General features: G+C 38.2%; 1 protein-coding gene across 1 annotated transcript; it reads left to right on the top strand.

The window, feature by feature from the left end:
• Positions 1-1,730: 1,730 nt before the first annotated feature.
• Positions 1,731-7,122, top strand: LOC134660758 (uncharacterized). The gene is given in 1 exon segment (XM_063516543.1): positions 1,731-7,122. A coding segment is annotated over 1 exon segment (4,836 nt). The 5' UTR covers positions 1,731-2,120; the 3' UTR covers positions 6,957-7,122.
• Positions 7,123-20,906: the final 13,784 nt, after the last annotated feature.

Genomic DNA, 20,906 nt, shown 5'->3' with positions numbered 1-20,906 from the left:
CGTGCTACTTTTTTACATATTTTATTTTTACTGGTTATTAAACCAATTTTTTATTTTGGAAAGTAGTAGCATTCATTTCTCCACCCGTCAAATCATCCCAGCAAGAAGTACCGGCGTTCACATATTTTGGTCCTACGAAGCCGGATATTGTACCAGCGACGAACAAAGAACAAAGGAAATACTTTGCTGACGTGGATTTGGCTGTTACTACGTGGAAGTTTTCAATCATCGGATTCACAAAACTAGGACGAGTCATCCGATTTTATACACATCAACGACTTCTACGTGGCTTGAAGATATTTTATACGAGGACAAATACGATTGGGAGAAGAAACCTGAGAGTGAGAGTTGGAAGACAAAGAGATCGTCGGCGCCAGGACGGCGCCAACATAAGGAAACATCATTTATAAGCTAAGTTCTAAGTGAGATTGGCAAACCGTAAGTTCGTTCCGATTGTTCGTTCCGAAATCATTAATTTCAAACACAATCCTTCATTTGTGTATTTGCTTCCCAATTCATTCATATATTTGTCCCGTAACCCTTATTCTGCAATAACGTCCACGAATCCGTTATTTTGTGGTATCGTTATAATTTATAAACGTAGTGCACGTTGGACTTCCAAATCCTTCATTTTGCAAGTCATCTTATATTCATATACCTTTTAGTAACGTTAAGGTTAATAACGTTAACGGATATTTTTTAATAACGCTCACAAATCCATTATTTTGTGTTGTCGTTACAAACTTTCTTGCAAATCCTTCATTTTGCAAGTTATCTTATATTCATATACCTTTTAGTAACGTTAAGGTTAATAACGTTAACGGATATTTCTTAATAACGCTCACAAATCCATTATTTTGTGTTGTCGTTACAAACTTTCTTGCAAATCCTTCATTTTGCATTATATTCATACTTATTACTTATTTTCAACGTTAACGTTTCCTAATAACGTTAACAGTTACTTCTTAATAACGCACACAAATCCGTTATTTTGTGCAGCCGTTACCAACGTATTGCACGTTATTCGCAAATCCTTTATTTTGCAAATCATTCATACTTATATATACTTAAATACGTTAACGATCCGTTATTCTGTTAACGAGTTATTCATACTTGCACTTAGCAACAATTTGCATCCTCATCATAAACAGGTTAATTCTGTTATCTTAATAATCACTTCAATTGCGCTTCGTGCATTATTGCTCATATTTTCCTTATTGGTACACAAAGGTTGGAATTATACCTTTTGTTCGTTTATAGTTATAAACATAATAAATTGCATTTCAGAGTGTTCTAGTTTTTTGGCATCGCTTCGTTGTGAGTGCGAACTGTGTATAACAACGTACTTAAATAGTGTTATTTCACGTGTTCTAGTGCATCCGATATCGGCGCTGTTTGGCTGGCGCTTGGCCTGCCCGGACACCGCGCGCTCGCTGCTAGCTGTTGCTACGCGCTTGCGCCGCTTGGCTTTGCAGTTTTTACGCGCACCCTCACTTCGCTGCTTTTGTGCTGATTTAAGTAATCGTTTCAAATCTTTATTTTTCATTGCATTGCATTGCAACTAATTATTGTTGTTTTTTCTAGCAACTCATTTCATCGCATTGGTTCGTAACAAATATAATTATTAAACTTATTTGGCTTAAAATAAGTTATCAGTTGCCAACTTGCATTTATACCTACTCAATTAATTTAGTCATTCCTTTGTTTTAATTTAAATATTTTAAAATGGTTGACAATAAACCTTTGATTAGAAGGCGTGCCTCGTTAAAAGCTAAGCTTACGCTATTTGAAGGCCACCTAACAACTGTCGAAAGTTGTGATCGCTGAGTAGACTACAACTTACTGAATTATCTGACCGTTTGTCAAAAATCGAAGAAATTTATTCTGAATTTGACTCCGTTCAGTGTGATATAGAGAATGACTTGGAAATTCCAGATGAGCAGTATAAAGAACGCGAGGCTTTCGAGAGCAAGTACTTCGGGCTCGTCGCGCGCGCACGCGAGCTGCTGTCGGCGGCCGCGCCGGCGCCGGGCGCCTCTGCGGGCAGCGACCGCTCGGAGACAGGTTCTTGTGTTACTGCGATTGGAGGTGGGGCAAAACTTAAACTTCCTACTATAGATATGCCTAGCTTTTCGGGCCATTATCATGATTGGTTGGAGTTCCGTGACACATTTAGTAGTCTCATACATTCAAATGGTTCAATTCCATACATTAATAAATTTCTTTACTTGCGCGCCGCGCTAAAGGGTAGTGCCGCGGTAATAATTCAATCTTTAGATTTTTCCAGCGATAATTATACATTAGCTTGGGAATTACTTTGCGATCGTTATAATAACAAAAGGTCTTTAGTGAATAATCATATTCAGGCAATTTTTAACATAGACCAATTGTCAAAAGAATCGTCTAGATCAATAAGAAACCTTATTGACACGATAAATAAAAACTTAAGAGCACTCAAATCACTTGATCTCCCTACTGAGCATTGGGATGTACTTGTAATTCGAATAATTTCAAGCAAATTAGATACGACTACCCATCATAAATGGGAGTCCTTTAGGAATAAATTAAAGGAGCTTCCTACACTTAAAATGTTTAACGATTTCCTTAAAGATCGGGCTGACTTACTGGAGTCTACCGAAATGTCTAATAAAAAACGTAGGTCTAGCGACACTACGCATAATCGACAGAAGACGTTCACGGCTACTACGGATTCCCCCACTACTTCTCGCAAGTATGCTTGTCCGTTTTGTAATAGTGACCACGCATTATATTTATGTCAAAGGTTCAAATCATTAAAATTACAAGCTCGCGTTGATAAAGCTAAGGCACTCAAGGTCTGTTTGAACTGTTTACGTGTGGGTCACAATGAAAAAACGTGTAGGCTGAATCCGTGTCGCACATGTGGATTACAGCGCAATAGTTTGTTGCACGAACATACTACTCCTGCGTCTTCGCCTTCGTCAAATGACGTCGCGCTGCACTCTTTGCCGCAGCCTGACGATGATGAACAATTTTCTAGTCCAGTTCAAGAAATTGCAATGTCAGCCGTACAAGATAATAGCATGCTGCTGTCAACGGTCTTAATTCAAGTGACAGACCACAGTGGTAAAAAACAAACAATACGAGCGTTACTCGATAATGGTTCAACCGCGAGTTATATTACTGAAAGTTTATGTGCTAAACTAAACTTACCTACTTCTTCATCTCCGACAACAGTCGAAGGATTAAATTATCAAACATCACGTTTATCAAAACGTTGCGACGTACTTATATCGTCATTAATCAATGATTACCATTTAAAGGTGCCCTGCTATGTGACATCGCGTGTCACTCAGCCGTTGCCGTTGTCTCGAATTGACCGTGCAACGTTAAACATACCGCCACACATTAGGTTGGCGGATCCAACATTTGATGAACCTGCTCCAGTAGACATGTTACTCGGATTAGGAATATTTTGGTCAGTACTTGGTACTCATAAAATTCCATTAGGTAAAAATAAACCAATTTTATGGGAAACCAAATTCGGTTTCTTAGTTACAGTTCCATTCGAAGAATACTTACCATCAAATACAGTCCATTGCAATCATAACATTAATTTACACTTACAACATTATGATGTACAATTGAATGATCAACTTTCTCAATTCTTTGAATTAGAATCAGTCGCAACGCGTAAACAAATTTCCAAAGAAGAGCAAGAATGTGAACAGAGTTTTATAGATAATACCACTCGGCTTCCTGACGGTCGTTTCGAAGTGACGATTCCTTTAAAGGAGACGCCAGAAAAACTTGGCGACTCTTATGAACGAGCTCTGTCCAGATTCATCTCTTTGGAGCGTCGATTCAAACGTGAACCACATTTTAAAGAGCTATATTGTAAATTCATTAAAGAATATATTGCATTAAATCACATGTCATTAAATGAGACCCCCGAAAATAATCCTAAGTCGTATTTTTTTGCCCACCATGGCATTTTTCGTGAGTCTAGTCTATCTACGAAATTAAGGGTCGTTTTTGACGGATCTATGGCAACGACATCTGGCGTATCCTTCAATCAAATTCAATTGGTCGGTTCGACAGTTCAAGACGACCTTATAAGCATACTTATAAGAATGCGCCAGCATAAGTTCATTGTTACCGCAGATGTTGAAAAGATGTATCGAATGATCAATGTTACACAACCTCAACAATCGCTTCAACAAATCTTATGGCGTTTTGAGCCCTATGAGCAATTACAACAATATAAACTACATACTGTTACCTACGGTACGGCGTCGGCTCCTTTCCTCGCGACAAGGTGCTTGACACAGTTAGGTATTGAATGTCCCGATAAGAAGGTCTCGGAAGTCATCCAACGTGACTTCTATGTTGACGATTTGATCACTGGGGCATCCACTGAATCAGATCTCATTAATATTTGCAAGGGTGTAATTACTCAATTAGAAACTGGTCAATTTCATCTACGTAAATTTAATTCAAACAGTGCTCAGATTGTTACCGAAATCATCGGCCAAAGTGATGGTGACGACTTACTTAATTTATGTGACAATGAATATTCAAAAACATTAGGCTTACTCTGGTCTTCTAGAGAGGACAACTTATTATTTTCAGTTAATCTTGGCGAAAATAACAACGTTACCAAACGTACAATACTTTCAATGATGTCACAAATCTTTGATCCATTGGGTCTTGTTAACCCATGTATACTTTTTGCAAAAACAATTCTTCAGAAGTTATGGGCCGCAAAGATTTCGTGGGACGAGCCTGTGCCGTCAGAAATATTAATTATGTGGTCTAAATTCGTATCCTCTCTACGTACCATAAACAATATTCGTATCCCTCGCTGTATAATGATCGACAATCCTTTTTCAATAGAACTTCATACCTACAGCGATGCATCTACACAAGCTTACGCCGCCTGCGTTTATTTACGTAGCGTTAATAATAATAATGTATCTGTCCATTTAGTGGCAGCAAAAAGTAAGGTTTCTCCTTTAAAACCTGTGCTGACTGTACCGAAACTCGAATTAGCCGGTGCGCTTTTGGCTGTACGGCTAGCAAATAAAGTGAAATCAGCACTTCGATTAAAAATCACCAGTTGCACCTATTGGTGTGATTCCACAATTGTTCTCGGTTGGATTCGTTCACCTAAAGCTCATCAGCTAAAACCATTTGTATTTAATCGTGTCAGTGAGATATGCGACTCAACTGACCCAAGTAATTGGCGCTATGTGCCTACCAAAGGTAACCCTGCTGACATAGGTTCGCGCGGGGCAGATGCCAATCAATTGGAAACTTGCAGCTTATGGTGGTCAGGTCCACCCTATCTACTTCAAGACGAACATGCTTGGCCTAAACAGCCATTACATTTACAAGATTCTGATTTACCAGAGTTCAAGGTCATATGTCACTTAAATACGAGTCAAATTGATCACACATTGTATTTTACCGAGTTTATGAAGCGGTTTTCTAATTTCAGTAAGCTTCAACGTATCGTTGCATACGTTCACCGGTTTATTCATAACTGCCGTAACCCGCAAAACAAGCACACTGGTTACATTAAAATTAATGAACTAAATTTATCATTGAATTCAATGTGCAGATTCGTTCAGCTTGAAGTTTTTAGCTCGGAATATGACGTATTAAAAAATAAAAAACAATTGTCTGCCAATAATAAATTGCTACAATTGAATCCATTTTACAACACAACTGATAAATTGTTACGAGTAGGTGGCAGACTCTGTAACTCATTCTATGACTATGACACTAAACACCCAATATTGCTTCATTCAAGGCATCATTTAGCCACCTTAATAGTTAGACACTATCACATAATGTTTTTACATGCACCTCCGCAACTATTACTTGCAATCTTGCGTCACAAATTCTGGTTGGTCAATGGTCGAAACCTTGCCAGAAAAATCGTTGAAAATTGCATTAAATGTCGTCGTTATGCAGGCAAAAGTATTCAACCCATAATGGGCAATCTTCCTTCACCACGTCTGCATGCTGACTATGTATTTGCTAATACCGCGTGTGATTACGCCGGACCAATCATGATACTGAACCGAAGAGGTCGAGGCAGCAGATTGATAAAGTCGTATCTCTGCATATTTGTTTGTCTAGCCGTAAAAGCGGTTCACATAGAACTTGTCACCGATTTAAGTAGTAACACTTTCCTCGCAGCACTAGATCGATTCATTGCCCGCAGAGGAAAGCCTCAAAACATTTTCTCAGATAATGGGACTTGCTTTACAGGCGCATGTAATGAGTTGTCTAAATTTCTAAAATCAAACAGTAACTATATTAGCTCAAAAGCATCTGAGTTGTTCATAAACTTTAAATTTTCACCAGCATATAGTCCACATTTTAATGGATTAGCCGAGGGTTCCGTAAAATCTGTTAAATACCATCTAAAAAGGGTTTTAGGTTTAGCCCACTTAACGTACGAAGATCTAAATTCAGTTCTCACTTCCATCGAGGCTACCCTCAATTCTAGGCCTCTCACTCCATTATCCTCCGACCCCTCAGACCTTGCGGCACTTACCCCCGCTCACTTCTTAATCGGACGAACGCTAACGATGTTGCCTTCTCCTCAGAGCTCCGACCCTGCGGCGATACCTACTCTCTCACGATATATGAGAATTCAACAATTAAAAGCCCATTTCTGGTCCTGATACTATACAGAGTACATTACAGAGCTCCAGAAACGACAGAAATGGCGCAAGCAAGGACAGCAACTCCACTTAGGAGAGATGGTGCTGGTGAAAGATGACCGGCTGCCTCCCAACCGATGGCTGCTGGGGCGCGTGACGCGCCTCTACCCCGGCTCCGACGGCGTGACCCGCGTAGCCGACGTCAACACCACCTCGGGAACTCTTCGACGAGCTTTCAACCGACTGTGCCCTCTACCAGTCATAGACACGAACTTCGTTCCTGGGGCCGCAACATGTTAACGCCTAGCATGCGTTTGTGTGAACGACGATGCACCACTCACACATGCATACGGCAAGGAACCTGCCCTATCGACGCGAGCCGCCTGCTTTACCGACCGTGCCGCGTCCTTCACTCGTCCTCAAGCCACCACACCTAATACGTGCTACTTTTTTACATATTTTATTTTTACTGGTTATTAAACCAATTTTTTATTTTGGAAAGTAGTAGCATTCATTTCTCCACCCGTCAAATCATCCCAGCAAGAAGTACCGGCGTTCACACACACATCCAAAACAAAATGGCGAGCTCTCTCTTTACACTGATGCATCAGATACTGCCACAGGAGCTGCCCTTCATCAAAAAGGACACAACGGCTGGGAACCGATTGCGTTCTTCTCAAAAAAACTGACCTCAGCGCAAACCAAGTATAGCGCATATGATAAAGAACTGCTCGCTGTCTACCAAGCCATTCATCACTTTAGGCACTGGTTAGAAGGAAGACATTTCACTATCTTCACTGACCACCGCCCATTGACATTTGCGTTCCAACAAAAACCGGAAAAGTGCAGTCCTCGTCAGTTCCGCCACTTAGAATTCATCAGCCAATTCACAACGGATATCAAACACATTAGTGGCAATGACAACATAGTCGCTGACGCTCTGTCAAGAGTCGAAGCCATCAGTCAACCAGTAGGTTATCAAGAACTTGCTGCTGCTCAAGCTTCGGACAGAGAACTACAACAGCTTCTTAGTAATAACCAGACAAGCCTTCTAATAAAGAAAATTGTTTTCCCTGATACGAACACACCAATTTTTTACGACACTTCAACTACTGTAGCTAGGCCGTACATTCCAACAACACTCCGACGACAGGTGTTCGATTCGCTGCACAACTTAGCACACCCTGGACTTAAAGTGACAACAAAGCTAATCACCGACAGATATACGTGGCCCGGAATCAGGAAAGACTGCGCTACTTGGTCACGTTCCTGCCTCGCTTGCCAAGCATCCAAGATCAGCCGCCATGTTACTGCCGCGCCAGGATCATTTGCACCACCAAACACCAGATTCGAACACATACACGTCGATTTAGTTGGACCCATGCCCTATTCTCGGGAATACAGATACCTGCTTACAGTAGTGGATCGATTTTCAAGACTGCCCGAAGCTTATCCTTTAAAAAACATAGAAGCAGAAACCGTTGCACAAAAGTTGTTCTCTGGTTGGATATCTCGCTATGGCATACCACTTCGGATAACTACAGATCAAGGCAGACAATTTCAATCAGAACTATTTTCATCTTTGTCTCGAATATGTGGTTTCCAACATATACATACCACTCCGTATCACCCAATCGCAAATGGATTAGTCGAGCGCCTGCACCGGCAACTTAAAGCAGCCCTAAGGTGCCACAACAACCCATCATGGACAGATGATTTACCAGTTGTCATGATGGGTCTTCGAGCGGCCTACAAAGAAGACACAGACGCTACTCCAGCTGAAATGGTTTTCGGCCAGAATATCAGATTGCCTGGAGAATTTGTATCACCTGCAACATCCACAGTTCAACCTCACTCAACATTCGCATCTTCACTCAAATCAGCATTTAATCGATTAGCATCAGTTAAAACATCTTCTCACGCAAAAACATCAATCTTCGTTTACAAGGAGCTAGCTTCAGCAACACATGTATATGTCAGACGATTTAACAAGACAGGCCTACAGAATCCGTACGAAGGACCTTTTAGAATCACTGACAGACAAGAAAAAACCCTTACCATTATCGTCAACGGCACGCCTCGCGTAGTTTCCATCAACAATGTAAAGCCAGCTTTCATCGATGCGGATCATACTGCTCCAACTAATGCTAATCGACCTGTTCCTGAACCTATCAGTGAACCAGTTCCTGTTTCGCCACCACCTGCACCTGCTACGAAACTACAGCGAAGTTCTACTACGACCAGGACAGGTAGAACTGTGAGATTTCCTGATAAACTAGATCTATAAATAAGATATCAAATTACCTTTTCTCTCGGGGGAGGGGGGGGGGGAGTACTGAGGCGAACTCATGTTCCACACGGTTTTCCTATCACTAAAACTTACGGCCTTCGCAATACCTAGTTGGCAATACTAGGAATTGCCGACAAGCGCCGCGCGCGCCGCTCGACGCGTCAGTACGAGCCAGAGACTTCTAGCGAGCGGTCACGTCACTCGTCCCTACGTTCGCCGCGAGAACCCACAAACTGAACCCGCGGGCTGAGTTATCCGATTAGTATGGGTCGAGTCACCTACGAAAAAAAACGAAGTGGGCAACTGAACCTGCGGGCTCAGTGCTCTGCGGGCCCAGTTGACCACCAAGGGGTTAAAACAATTTACAAAAAAGTAAAACAGGTCTGTGAACTTTTGCTATGCATAAAAAGGAAGAAACTTTTTGCGTCCGGATGGATACACATTAAGGCAGCATTGTTATAACAAGAAGACTTGGAAGATGACAAATCAGTGCTTTGCATTTTTAAACTAAAAGGCGGCATCGTCAAACAGCGGTCTTGACATCACTACGAGAACCGGGGATAGAGCAACACTATGACGTCTGTCATCTAGAGATCGGTTTTTGCGCGTGATCGGCGTCGCGTATTACCTAAGTCCAAAACTCTGATTATTATTGTGATTCCCTAATAAATATTGTTTTAAATGGTGCTCTGGTGTTTTTACCCTTACAGCTTCAGAAGTGCGATAATGGATTCCCGCCTACTACGATATAATTTGTCGAAATTGACATTACAAAATTTACCGCGCGTAGTCCTTCCTTGTTTCATTGTTCTGATCGTTAATCTGATTGTAATGAGTAAATGCACCAACACCACTCATGAGAGTCAGACTTAAATATACAAAGTCCAAGATTGGTGTCAAAATTATATCTAAAAGGATACTTAACCTACAAAACTAACCTGTGCCGGCTATTGGCTGCTGGCGTACCTATCGTGTCTTTGCCTTGTTTTGTGTTTGATTTCAGATACCTATTTCAGTTTATGTACATCAGTGATCATGACTGTCAAAAATAATACATATTGACAGTGTAATAAAGCTGCTGGCATGTATGTATTACAATATTCACAGCAGAAGATCACAAGACATAAGCTGACAGATACCATTAGGTACAATTGAATTTTGATATTGGTATGAATGAAATAAATCCTTGGGATTACAGAGTAACTCAGGTAAAAGTTAACTCAGGTAAGAAGTCTGTCGATCCAACACCTAACAGTGCTCCGGGGCCATAGTGGTAAATATTCACTGCCTCACTTATATGTTGTGTTATTTTTGTAATCCATGTGTTTTCAGATACATAACATAATGTGATTAAGTATGTCTACATGACATATTAACAAAATGCTATGAACATTTTCTAAAGTTTGTGTCGTGGTAAAATTTACATTCAAGTAAAAAGCATATAAAACAAGTTTGGTAATGTAAATTTAGCCTTGATTGATGCTATATGTATGGTGGTATTATGCTTTCATGATTAACAATGAGTGCTATTTAATAGTTCATCCTTTCAGTCAAAATAAAATAGATTACAAGTTTTCAAAAACACTGGAATATTGGTTACAACAACGATAAGGAGAAATTACTTGCTGTTTCACATGTGTGTGTGTGTGATATTACACATGCTTATTGCAACTGAAATAATGCTTTGTTGGTATGTTTTTGGTTTGTGTAATTTCCAGAAATTTGACAGCAATGATTCTTGAATTGAACGACCATACCGTCATTGAACGCACTAGAGTGACTATCGGGTCAGGCCTCTATAATGTGCCTGGATGGACATGGATAATATTTCAAAGTTAGTTGGTTATGGATGCCAGGTATAATATGTCCAAGTGTTCAACTAATTCATTATATGGAGAAAATATGTTGATACTTAATCTCTGATGTCATGGAGAATGAGGTATTTATTTAGAAATAAAATGCTTGTTCATGTTGTACATGTATACTAACGGTTAGTATGTGTTACATTGACTGTGGGTTGGTAAAGTGCGCTTTGTGAATAAGCGAAAGGTGACAGTTATTTGTAGCTGGTTAGTATTGTCTGTGACAAAAGTAGTCGCTCCATGTTTCCGGAGCCTCCTCGGACTGAATATTTTAAAAGACAGTTCATATCACATATAACCTCCTGCATCTTTGCAATTAACATTAAGCTGCAGACATACTGATAAATAAGGCAGTAAATCATTTGAGATGTTGAGAAAATTTCTGTCTGTACATATTATAGATTGGTTCTATGTATGAAAAATCTTATGAATGTTCATATACAAATTAATTGCATACAGCTTATAGTATGTTGTGGTTGTTGTTTTCTTCATTGGGATGTTGGTTTAAGTTTGCATTGCAAATATTTTTCACAAAATGTCATGTTATAAAATGAACCAAAGACATATATTTAAACAGACTTACCAAACTAATGAAAGTTATTGGCATGACATTGTCAAGTGTTTGAGTTATTGACAATGATAATCATTTGTGTTCTAACAGTATGTTTCAGATGCATTTCCTTATAACAAAACTTTATTGTTGGTGAAGTTTTGACTATAATTTTATAATAGGTACTTGCACCGATGAAGTATGATTACAGGTGTTTCCAAGGTTTAATCCTGTCAAAGAGATGGACATATTGAACAAGATATTTACTGAGCTGAGTATGACACTGGTAAAGCAGGTTGTTGCTAATGGTAAGCGAGGTAAATACTTTCAGGAGTCAATATGGATATTGACGGTCTACATGATACATGTCTTTTACATACAAGTGCGACTGGACTCTAAACGTTCCAGTCCGATAAGTGTTTTATGGGTGAATATTAAACGAAGGTAAATAGCTTGGTTAAAGCTTTCCAAATAACTATTTTAACCCATTCACTGCTAATGAACATTGACCGAAGAATATCATGTCATGAGCTACTGTTTGAAGTTATTGACGGTTTTCGTCTGAACTTGTAGTGTGTTATGGTACCGTTTGCATTAATAAACAGTACACTTTTATTACTTCTGGGTTTCATAAATCAGAAGTTATAAATAATAATATGTTTCACAAATTTTGTGGGTTCACTAAGTATGTATTTCATTGTTTTGAAAAATGCATAAATTGTGGTTTATTATGTTATGAACTCATTTATCTTACAATGTGTGCTTGCATGGCATTTAACAAAATTATTTAGTTTTGTGCAGGTATAAGTTAACCTGGATGATGATGTGTTGAGTTATCTACACATAAAATGCACATGCACAGCTGGAGAAAATCAACCATGTGTGTCTTGGGATTGGAAGCTTTATGGTTTAAGCATATGTGCCATGATTTGACTGATTGGTCATTATCAATATACACTTCATGATGGTTGAAAAATACAATTTGTGAAACCTCGATAAGGCGAACCTGGGTAAGAGAGGAACCTCGATAACATGAACTTCTGTTCAGGCTCTACTGTAGTTCAATGTGGTATAGTAAGAGTGTTGCCTTTATTTAGGGGCACGGAAGAGGCAAGCCAAGTTGCACATGATCATTTACAATTGGTTGCATAGTAGCAACTGCTTATTATTTTATATTTCCCATGTTAAGGGCAAATGCTGTTATTTCAGGTACCGTTTTCAGATTAAGAACGAGTATATTCTCAGATTAGGAACTGAGATATAATTTTATGAGACACTCGGATTGAGAACTGAGTGATTATTTTATTTATATTACTTACTCTCGAGTTCGGAATCGAGTTGTGATTTTGTTTTATCCCAGATTTAGAACTGGGTTACTGTTGTCATACTTATGTGTTTTGTTAACAGGTTTGCCGACTAAAATAAACACATTGTGCTTGATTAATTTTATTAGACACTCGGATTGAGAACTGAGTGATTATTTTATTTATATTACTTACTCTCGAGTTTGGAATCGAGTTGTGATTTTGTTTATCCCGGATTTAGAACTGGGTTACTGTTGTCATACTTATGTGTTTTGTTAACAGGTTTGGCGACTAAAATAAACACATTGTGCTTGATTAATTTTATTAGACTCTCGGATTGAGAACTGAGTGATTATTTTATTTATATTACTTACTCTCGAGTTTGGAATCGAGTTGTGATTTTGTTTATCCCGGATTTAGAACTGGGTTACTGTTGTCATACTTATGTGTTTTGTTAACAGGTTTGGCGACTAAAATAAACACATTGTGCTTGATTAATTTTATTAGACACTCGGATTAAGAACTGAGTGATTATTTTATTTATATTACTTACTCTCGAGTTTGGAATCGAGTTGTGATTTTGTTTTATCCTAGATTTAGAACTGGGTTACTGTTGTCATACTTATGTGTTTTGTTAACGGGTTTGCCGACTAAAATAAACACATTGTGCTTGATTAATTTTATTAGACACTCGGATTGAGAACTGAGTGATTATTTTATTTATATTACTTACTCTCTTCAATGTCTGCTATAGAGCTTTAATTATTATGTGCTCTTTAAGAAGGGCTGTTACTTTAGTCTTGGCAAGGGATGCTATCCTTAATAGGCTACTTCCTGGCGCCGGTAATCGCAACAGAGGCTTTAAGGAGCGGCCTGTTGCTTGTCACTATCCTTGAGAGGGTGGTTGTTGCTGATATTTGCAGTGTAGGCCTTAAGAGGCGGACCATTGCATGTGATATAAGACTATCCTTCAGAGGATGGTTGTTACAGGTATTTGCAGTGTAGGCTTTAAGAGGCGGACCATTGCATGTCATATAAGACTATCTTTAAGAGGATGGTTGTTACTGGTATTTGCTGCAATGCAGGCCTTAAAAGGCGGACCGTTGCATGTGAGCTTAGATTATCCTTAATAGGCTAATTTTGTTACTGGTATATCTGCAGTGCAGGCCTTAAACGGCGGACCATTGCATGTGATATAAGACTATCCTTAAGAGGATGGTTGTTTACTGGTATTTGCAGTGTAGGCTTTAAGAGGCGGACCATTGCATGTCATATAAGACTATCTTTAAGAGGATGGTTGTTACTGGTGTTTGCAGTGTAGGCCTTAAGAGGCGGACCATTGCATGTGATATAAGACTTTCCTTAAGAGGATGGTTGTTACTTGTATTTGCAGTGTAGGCCTTAAGAGGTGGACCATTGCATGTGATATAAGGCTATCCTTAAGAGGATGGTTGTTACTTGTATTTGCAGTGTAGGCCTTAAGAGGTGGACCATTGCATGTGATATAAGACTTTCCTTAAGAGGATGGTTGTTACTTGTATTTGCAGTGTAGGCCTTAAGAGGCGGACCATTGCATGTGATATAAGACTATCCTTAAGAGGATGGTTGTTACTTGTATTTGCAGTGTAGGCCTTAAGAGGTGGACCATTGCATGTGATATAAGACTATCCTTAAGAGGATGGTTGTTACTGGTATTTGCTGCAGTGCAGGCCTTAAAAGGCGGACCATTGCATGTGATATAAGACTATCCTTAAGAGGATGGTTGTTCCTGGTATCTGCAGTGCAGGCTTTAAGAGGCGGACCATTGCATGTGATAATTCCTTAAGAGGACCATTATTTCTACTACCGATAAATGTTTTATCTATATCGTATCGTACTATTTGTTGTTGACCTTGAGAGGTTGGCTTGTGACCTTGTTTACAAAAGGATATTTTAATGACCTTAAGACTGATGATCTCAAGGTTACCTTGAAAGGGTTGCTTGCACTTATACCTTCTAGGGATCGCTGGCGAAGTACCGGATCCAGTAGAGTTGGAGGGAGTGCCTGTTCGAAATACCCAGTTGGAGCGAGTGCGTGCACCGGGCTCCGTGACAACCTTATCGTGAAGGGCCGACTTCTACGGTCGTTGCGCCGACAAGGGCAGTGGTGTCCTAGCCTAGGCAGCTCCGCACATGCATGAGACGTGTCCCATGTTAGCCTCTCACGAGTTGTACGCATTTTTGTGCGTGCATGCGAGGGAGTCTTACATCCTACAACGGAGAAGCCAATTGTGAGTTTGTTCCAAGTCTTTGCTTTTAAAACGACACAAATAGTCATTTTGGGTTAGCTGCATGGGTATACATGCTAGAAATTTATCAAAATCTAATAAATCCTTCAAAGTTATATGACGTTATTCACAAGAAAATAATTTATGTTAGATGGTGTTACAAAAAAAGGGGGTGGTTTATCTACCTGCCGCTAGATGTCACGCTCATCGCAATATTTTATTATTTTGCATAATTAATTAATTGGTATTTATATCCTCTTGGTGTCATATGCACGTGAATTAAGCCTTTTATGTATTTCAAGCAAGTGCTGAGCAGACTTGCATATCCTAACACCTCTCATACCACGGATTATTTGGTACCTAGCCTGGTCATGCTTTCTTACATTTGGTTCAGTCGGCTTAAGCCCTTACTCCAATTCGACTGAAATAGAACTAAATATCTGGGTGTAAGTTGACAATAACGAAATAGACCGTTTCAACGGAACTCGAGTCGAATTACTCAAAAGGACCAAGGCTTGTATATCGGCTGAGCGTAAAAGGTGCTTGTTCAATTCGCAGAATATTGAACTGGTGGAGGCTACATCCACCTGGTGAAGACCCAGCTTGCTGCGACTGCGTTGGCTTTGGCAGACTTCAGTGGCTGCACTGATGACAGTGACCTGCGGGGCGCTGGTCGGGTCAGGCGATGGCCGAGCTAAAAGGCGGCATCGTCAAACAGCGGTCTTGACATCACTACGAGAACCGGGGATAGAGCAACACTATGACGTCTGTCATCTAGAGATCGGTTTTTGCGCGTGATCGGCGTCGCGTATTACCTAAGTCCAAAACTCTGATTATTATTGTGATTCCCTAATAAATATTGTTTTAAATGGTGCTCTGGTGTTTTTACCCTTACAAAACGTTACTAACTTTTGGAAAGAAAAATGGCGCAATATCATTTGGAAATCACATAGGTATCTATACGGAATGCTACTCGTCAGAAACATTGGCAAAGTTGATAAAATGCAGGCCTAGCAGTTATTTACACTCAAAACAACCGTATACATTATTCGATCCTTAAAGGTGCAGAACTTAATGAAACCCAAGAAACTGAAAATTATATGAAGATCCTAGAAAATATAAAGACAGATCTAGCATTGCATAATACAGATTTAACAAAGAATTACATCAGAATAATTACAGGCTTTAACTACGTACATTTTATTGCAATTTACCCTCATGGAAACTTGGTGGAATGATATTTGGGGGTCAAAAGGACGAAAAGTACTCACCTAAAGTTGCCGTGCCAATGTTAACGGCGCCTTGCAATCAACTGCAGTTTAAAGTGAAATGAGTTTTGAACGTTTGTCGATGTACTTAAGTATCGCTATTTCCCTCGCATTTCTAACAAATATGTACTACCTTACTAAACTTTAAGAAGAGGATATTATAAAATAGGTGGTAACATAAACGTAACTCGGATTATTTTATAATTTTGGTAATTTTTACGCGAGCTACTTTCTACATGAAGTAAAATATCAAATACTACATGTAAAGATTGAATGAAATAAACTAAATCAATCAGATCTTAATCTTATATTATCGAATTCCAAGATAGGTCCAAAAAGTAGTGTCGTCTTATGTAAAAACAAGTTTGGCCTGTGCCATTTAAGACCATTACACACATACTTACATGGCGGCCCCAGGGTAAGTAGCAAAGACGTGGCAACGTAATATTTAATAAGGGTGAAATATTTGAAAAATAATAACATGTATAGCAATCACTACAATAATTGAATACCTACTGAAAAAAGTTATTACACTTAGACTTGAAAATTATTACCTTTTCAAAAAAGCGGCCAAGTGCGAGTCGGACTCGCCCATGAAGGGTTCCGTATTTAGGCGATTTAAGACGTATAAAAAAAACTACTTACTAGATCTCGTTCAAACCAATTTTCGGTGGAAGTTTACATGGTAATGTACATCATATATTTTTTTTAGTTTTATCATTCTCTTATTTTAGAAGTTACAGGGGGGGGGACACACATTTTACCACTTTGGAAGTGTCTCTCGCGCAAACTATTCAGTTTAGAAAAAAATGATATTAGAAACCTCCATATCATTTTTGAAGACCTATCCATAGATACCCCACACGTGTGGGTTTGATGAAAAAAATTTTTTTGAGTTTCAGTTCGAAGTATGGGGAACCCCAAAAATTTATTGTTTTTTTACTATTTTTGTGTGAAAATCTTAATGCGGTTCACAGAATACATCTACTTACCAAGTTTCAACAGTATAGTTCTTATAGTTTCGGAGAAAAGTGGCTGTGACATACGGACGGACAGACAGACGGACAGACAGACAGACAGACCACGGTGGGCTGAAAATCGGCCTCCATAGAAATAGAAACCGAAGTCTTAAATTTGAACTTTTTTTTTATTGGAATAGCTTTTGTTAGGTTTTATTATGTCCCAAAATTAATCTTAGCTAATTTGGTTGGAAAAATAATTAATTATAATTTTTTTTCAAAATCTTTGTATGGCGCGTATCAGAAAAAACGAGTTTTCTCCGAAAATAAAAAGTTAACCGTAATATCCTGACAGATGATTTTAAAACCAATTATTCTTGATTTTTCCACATAATTAGAATTTTCCTAAGGGGTGCACTTTTTTTTTTAAATTGATATATTTTTTATTTTTATTATCTTATTTTTTTATTTTAATACGGTTATACTCGTTATTTTGACTACAAAAAATGAATTTGAGTTTGATCGAACCAATAACTTACGTGTAGTGAATTTTTGTTCTAAGCAAATGTATAGCGTACGAGTAAAACGAATTTTTTTTCAAAAATTAAAGGTATACCGTAATATCCTTGCAGATGATTTAAGTACCAATTATTAATGATATTTTGACATAACGCGAACTTTTCTACCGTGTGCACTTATTTAATAAAAAATAAAAAACTTATTTTTTCATGCTGAAATAGCTTTTTCTCATTGTTTTAATCAAATAAATAATAAACATACAACAGTTACAAGTAGAAAATTGAAAATAAAACCATTACATCCTTTACATTATTACCATTGTATCCTCTTTATTACATTATCTTTGTACTTAATGAAACAGTATTTAACAAATGACACATTGACAACTTATGAGTCTAAAATTAATGATCATTAATGAGGTCCGGTTACAATCGTTAGTAGATATTATGAATGCAGTTTAATCATTAAGGTTTTAATCATTATGCTTATAATTAGACGTAAAACTAATTATAATAGCAATGATATACTCGTAGAATGGTGGTGTTCATTAGTACTAGCAATAAATAGGTAAGGGGTACATTTTATATTTTAGTTCATCTTGAGCTTCTTAACCGCTAACTTACATGACCATAAACCATGGACAGTCTTATTACGAACTTGGACTTGTTTGTTATCCTAAAATCTCAAGGATCTAGTTTAAATCACGAAGCTTTGTTTGAAATAGTGCTAACTAAATCAAACCTTAACCTATCCGAAGAAGATCGTGACACCTTGAAAGAATTTTGCCGAAGATTTACAAGAGCTGCTACTGACAGATGGAAGAAAAGCCAACGGAATACAGAAAAATTTAGAACAATGTATGGATCTTGGTTAGAAGCAAATATTGACTGGCCAAGTTGCTTTTATCTTCAGTTGGATCTTCAGTTAGCCCACGCATCAACCAGCAGTGATCTCATTCCTCATACATTAAGCACATCATCAACTGGAACCATGACGCGATTGAAACGTAAACCATTCGAAGACCTCGGAACGAAGCAGAAAAAAAACAGATGCAGCGATCTAAGCGTTGAAAACACAGACGAAGTAGTGTTTTCAGCTGTAAAGCTTTTAAAAGAAGATGGTCGGGGTGAAATTGCATCATTGATAGAATATATGTTAAAGAACCCAGAAGCAGTCCAGAAATTCACTGCAATCATCAAGAAGCCTGGTTCTACCGCGTCACTTACAGCAGAGAAGGCATTAGGTCTACTGATTTCTTTGAAGTTAAGTAAATGGCAATACATAACTTTACGAGAGACAGCCATCAGAGAGGGTGCTTCAAATTTATACCCATCGTATTATAAGGTGCAGAAGGCTAAATTAGATTGTTATCCACCAACGCAATCTGTTACTGTAACGGATTTTTCGTGTGAGATAACATTGCAAGCTTTGCTGGATTTAACAGTTACACGAATTTTGAATAGTTTACAGGAACAAGTAGAAGACATGCAGTTAAGTTTAATTTCTAAATGGGGATTTGACGGTGCTTCCAGTCAAAGCCGGTACAAGCAGAAAATTGGTGGCAGTGAACAAGATGACTCAAGCATTTTTATGACGACTTTAGTGCCACTAAAGCTTATCTCTGGCGACAAGACAATTTGGACAAATCCAAAACCATGTTCTGCTTCATATTGTCGTCCAAAGCAATTTACATTTACTAAAGAGAACAAAAACTTTGTTCTAGCTCAAAAGAAAAAAATGGACGATGAAATCAAAGACCTAGTGCCCACAGAACATAGGAACAACAAAGTGACACATAAGCTGAAGATGACGATGGTAGATGGCAAAATCTGCACATATCTTTCACAGGCTAAGTCAAGTGCAACATGCGTTTTATGTTTAGCTAAGCCTAATGAAATGAACAATATAGACAAAGTTTCGAAAAAAACAGTGCCTGATACTACCTTATATGAATTTGGACTATCATCTTTACATGCCCGGATCAATACCATGGAATGCCTTCTTCATATAGCATATCGATTGGACTTTAAAGAATTTTGTGCAACTGAAAAGAGGGGCCTTAAACAGAAGATGGAACTACGGAAGAAGATTATTCAAGATCGCTTCAAAGACGAACTAAATCTTTTAGTCGATGTAGTAAAACAAGGTTCTGGAACAACGAATGATGGAAACACAGCACGAAAATTTTTCGAAGATCCCGAAAAAACAGCTAATATCACTGGACTGGACAAACAACTGATTCGGAGATTTGCTGTAATTCTGCAAGCTGTCACATCAGGTGAAGTAATTGACACTGAAAAGTTTAAAGCCTATTGTAAAGATACAGCGGACGACTATATTAAATTTTACAGTTGGTATAAGATGCCCCCAACAGTGCATAAATTGCTGATCCATGGCACAGATATCATTGCACAAAATGATATTGTACCGATTGGTCATCTCTCTGAAGAAGCATCCGAGGCACGCAACTAAGACTTCAGAATGTTCAGAGAGCATCACTCACAAAAAAAAACGAGACAAGATTCGAACAGGGATGTTTTTAATATGTTACTTTTGTCTTCCGATCCTGTCCTTTCTTCGATGAGGCCAACAATAAGTGGAAAAACGAAACAGGCTTTCTTCCCTGAAACTTTAGAATTATTCATTTGTCTGGAACCTCAAGAAGAAGAAGTGACAGATACCTCAAATGTGTACCCTGATTCTGAAATGGACACGGATTCGGAAGTAAGCGACCAGGAAAACTAAACTTTCAGGATTCCAATATTAGCATTAGAATACTTTTAATTAGGATAGCATTACATATACTTATTTCTGTTTTTATGTAAACCAATTATTGATAATGTTATTGATATTTATTTAATTAAGTAAATTCGTAGTATCTACTAATGATTGTAACCGGACCTTATTAACGATCATTAATTTTAGACTCATCAGTTTTCAATATGTCAAATTTGTTAAATATTGTTTCATTAAGTACAAAGATAATGTAATAAAGAGGATACAAAGGTAATAATGTAAAGGATGTAATGGTTTATTTTCAATTTTCTACTTGTAACTCTTGTATGTTTATTATTTATTTGATTAAAACAATGAGAAAAAGTTATTTCAGCATGAAAAAATAAGTTTTTTATTTTTTGTTAAATAAGTGCATACGGTAGAAAAGTTCGCGTTATGTCAAAATATCATTAATAATTGGTACTTAAATCATCTGCAAGGATATTACGGTATACC

The sequence above is a fragment of the Cydia amplana genome, chromosome Z (genome assembly GCF_948474715.1).
Source record: "Cydia amplana chromosome Z, ilCydAmpl1.1, whole genome shotgun sequence".
NCBI classification, from domain to species: domain Eukaryota; kingdom Metazoa; phylum Arthropoda; class Insecta; order Lepidoptera; family Tortricidae; genus Cydia; species Cydia amplana.
Note: the sequence above shows the minus strand (reverse complement) of the source record. Positions and strands in the feature narration are given on the sequence as shown.